The sequence below is a fragment of the Rhagoletis pomonella genome, unplaced genomic scaffold (genome assembly GCF_013731165.1).
Source record: "Rhagoletis pomonella isolate Grant_MI unplaced genomic scaffold, Rhpom_1.0 Rhpom_scaffold_00007, whole genome shotgun sequence".
Lineage (NCBI taxonomy): Eukaryota > Metazoa > Arthropoda > Insecta > Diptera > Tephritidae > Rhagoletis > Rhagoletis pomonella.
The window spans coordinates 70894553-70897972 of NW_023458561.1; the positions used below are offsets into that span (position 1 = coordinate 70894553).

Genomic DNA, 3420 nt, shown 5'->3' on the forward strand with positions numbered 1-3420 from the left:
GCAATTAAAAGTAATACATTCTACATCTTTTAAAGTGAATAAAAAAGTTATAAGTTTTGCCTAAAATTTTTTGGAATTTAAAATTATAAAGAGCTGAAAATTTTTTTACATAGTAAAATATCAACATTTTTCTTCTGTTTTCTGTGCCTATAAAAATTCTGCGAGCGTTTTGATTTTTTAAGTCACGGTGGACCACTTCATGGAAACACCCATATACATATGTTTGTTTTTCATTCTGCGACAGAAAAGCGCTTAAATAAAAACCCGGACATCCGAAAACAGATTGCTTTTGAAAGAATACCCATCCCTAGTAGGGCTTGTCTTCGCTTAACACAGAAGAATTACGAATGTCGTGCTTTTTTGAACTCGGCTAAAATCGCTTATGCGGTTACAGTTCCAAACAGAGTTTGAACCAAATTTCATATAAATCGGACCAATTTTAACATTTCAGCCAGCAGAAGTAGATATTCGGCGTGTTAATCGGCCTTTGCACACTGGACTGCTCAATTTTCTCTGACTTTGGACTGACACGCACACATAGACAACATTTTTTGTGTTTTCCCAATAAACATTTGGGTTGGATATTCCAATTTTCAAGTGTACCTAATTTGGCGAACCATCCCATTCTCAAAAAAAAAAAAAAAGCGTACATTTTTGGCACGCAAAATAATGTGAATTCTCCACTTGAGGAGAGCTTGAATGTCAATTTGAATTCAAAATTTATCAAACCTTTAGAAAACCTTGGAGATAAATACTATACATTCACTTGAGAATAAAGAATTTCTCAGAGATTGAAAAAAAATTTAAAAAATTTTCCCATTAAACATTATGCCGAACGTTCGCAAAATATCTTCGATATCCAATATGAATTTAGAACTGAGAACGAACTTATAACACCAACCTTCGTTTTCCAACGTTCTGAGTAAATTGCAAATACACCCGAAATGGGTTTGAAGTGAAAAAAAAATGAAAACCATAGTAAGAAGAGAGAAAGTGAAATCCATCCGTTTTGCTGGAGAATGGTCTAGTTCTCGAATCGAATACTAACCTAATATTGGTTTTCCAATAATTTTCGATTTGTTAACCAAGCCTAATGTTCGTTGGGTTGCTTTCTGGATATGTATTAGGTTGTTTTGAGCGACCACTAACACAGTCAAGCACAGTTCGTATATAAACAACCGACTGCTCAGTCTAGTGCGCGGAGGCCTATATTCATCAGTAATTCACAGTTCGCTCTTTCTCGAAGTATGTAAAATATAATACAAACCACGTTTTGAATAAATCGCAGCTCCTTCCTTTCCGCAGCTAAGATGAAGACGTGTATGTATGGATGCTGGTTTCCTGTGCTAATGGTGCAATTTCATGCTGGGTGTGTGTGATATTAACAAAAGTTTCGTGACATTTACTTCTTTTATTCCTTACCTTTAAGATTTATTTTTTTTAAGTAAAATCGTAAGATTGTTTTAATTTATAATATAACATGTTTTATATATATTTAAATACATTTAAAATATGTTTTCAATAAAATTTACATAATCTCATACAATACATACAATATTAGTTATAAATATGTTTTTATTATTTATATAGGAGTCGATTCTATTTGTAATTAGGGAAATCGTTTACTATAAAATATGTTCATATACATACATACATATAATGATAAAAACGACTATAAAACTATGACAAAACGCAAAAAAAAAAAAACATTACAGAAAGTTTGCATCAGGCACATAATAGACATTTATGTACATTAGTGTACATGTACACTACGTGATTAAATTGGAAGGTGGAAAACTTAAGGAGTTATTCGATTTTTTGCGATTTACATATGTACATAGTTCCATAACGAGAGGATAGTAATTATTAATCTTTAATTTGTACAAAACGTATTAAAATAGAAAAACATAAAATGTATTAAGAAACAGACCGGCAACGCGGGGTCTCACATTACGAAATGTCTATGAAGTCCTAACTAAAAGCGGGAAAGTGTAGGATAATTTGTTGTTGAACACAAATTAATGTTTGAAAAGAATAGAAAGTGAACTTGCAACAGTCGCCATTAAAAATCACGGACTTTGCAAATTTTTTCCCATTGGCATTTTGCATCAAGTTACAACTTCCGAGACATATTGTTTTAAAACAGTGGCGGTGGTGTGGTGGGAATGCGATAATTGCTTTTCTAGAAGATGTTTGGTGTTGGTGTATAATGGTGATATTTGCTAAACTAATGCCACTCAAATTTAAGTCTTTTCACACATATCTAGCCCCTTCTTACACGCGCCTTTTCTTGAGTAGTATATCCTTGTTTTGTATTGTGAAGAATCCGTTGACCCATTTTAGATCAGGTTTCGAAAATCGTACAGTTTGGCCATCACCGCAGGCATTTTCGGCTGCGTATATGCCTTTGAGCATGACACTAGAACCAGATCCACATGCTAAAGCGCTGCCGACGTCCAATAGGCATGGATCGTGCACAACTGAACTGCAGACGCTGGTCTCATCTGCCCCACAATCCGCTCGCGATTGGGTTATTGTGTTTGAAACGTGCAAGACGGCCCCCTCCTCGTGAACTGAAAGAATATAAGTTTAAGAAATTAAAAATTTAATAAATGGAAAGTCCTTTTCATTATTGATTTATGTACACCGCACTACGGAATACTTACTTTTGATTGCTTGTTTACCCCAACCGGTGGTTATGCATTTCTCTTCCGGTTTCGGATCCTCGTTGGTCACACAAATGGGCTTAACGTGTTGCGCAAATTCGATTCGCTTATCCAATCTTAAAACTGCCATGTCATTCGAACCCGTTGATGGATTATACTCGGGGTGTATATCAATAGACTTCACTCCGACTATTTGGAAAGGTAGCGGTTCGCTGTCTCGTCCCAATTCCCATTCGCCACCTTTTACTTTCAAGTCGTTGGGTGACACACTATGACAGGAAATATAGGATTTTTAAATTATTTAAATACTTAGTTAAATATATACAATAAATTTGATGCTCACCCTTTAACAACGGAGGCTGTTGTCAAAACAATTTGATCGCCTATGATTGCACCACCGCCCAGTAATGTTTTAGTCGATTCCTTAAGGATCATTGCTTGCCATGGAATTTCACCAAAGTTAGCGTCAACATCTTGTATACCTTGTGGCTTGGTATTCTGAAAAGGAAGTAGAAGTAAATAAGCGAACACATTTGGTATGAGTTTTGCGAATCTTGGACCATGGTAAAGGGATACTAACCTTGTTTCTGGTTGCACAAACGCCAGCCAAGTTAATTGGCCATGGGTCGACATAATTGGCGTCGCGACAACATTTGCCCGGTGCACCATTCTCCAGGAAACAGTCGGTAAGAGGAACGCGGAAGGCCGATTCGGCTGAGTTCACATCCACGGGCTGATCCGTTATCACGCCGAT

At 36.1% G+C, this 3420-nt stretch overlaps 1 protein-coding gene across 1 annotated transcript; it reads right to left on the bottom strand.

Moving 5' to 3' along the window:
* Positions 1-1602: 1602 nt before the first annotated feature.
* Positions 1603-3420, bottom strand: LOC118743495 (inactive serine protease scarface; the record flags this gene model as incomplete). Its single annotated transcript, XM_036476218.1, is given in 4 exon segments — positions 1603-2573; positions 2667-2935; positions 3010-3164; positions 3247-3420. Coding segments are annotated over 4 exon segments (897 nt in total), but the record flags the coding sequence as incomplete, so codon positions are not given.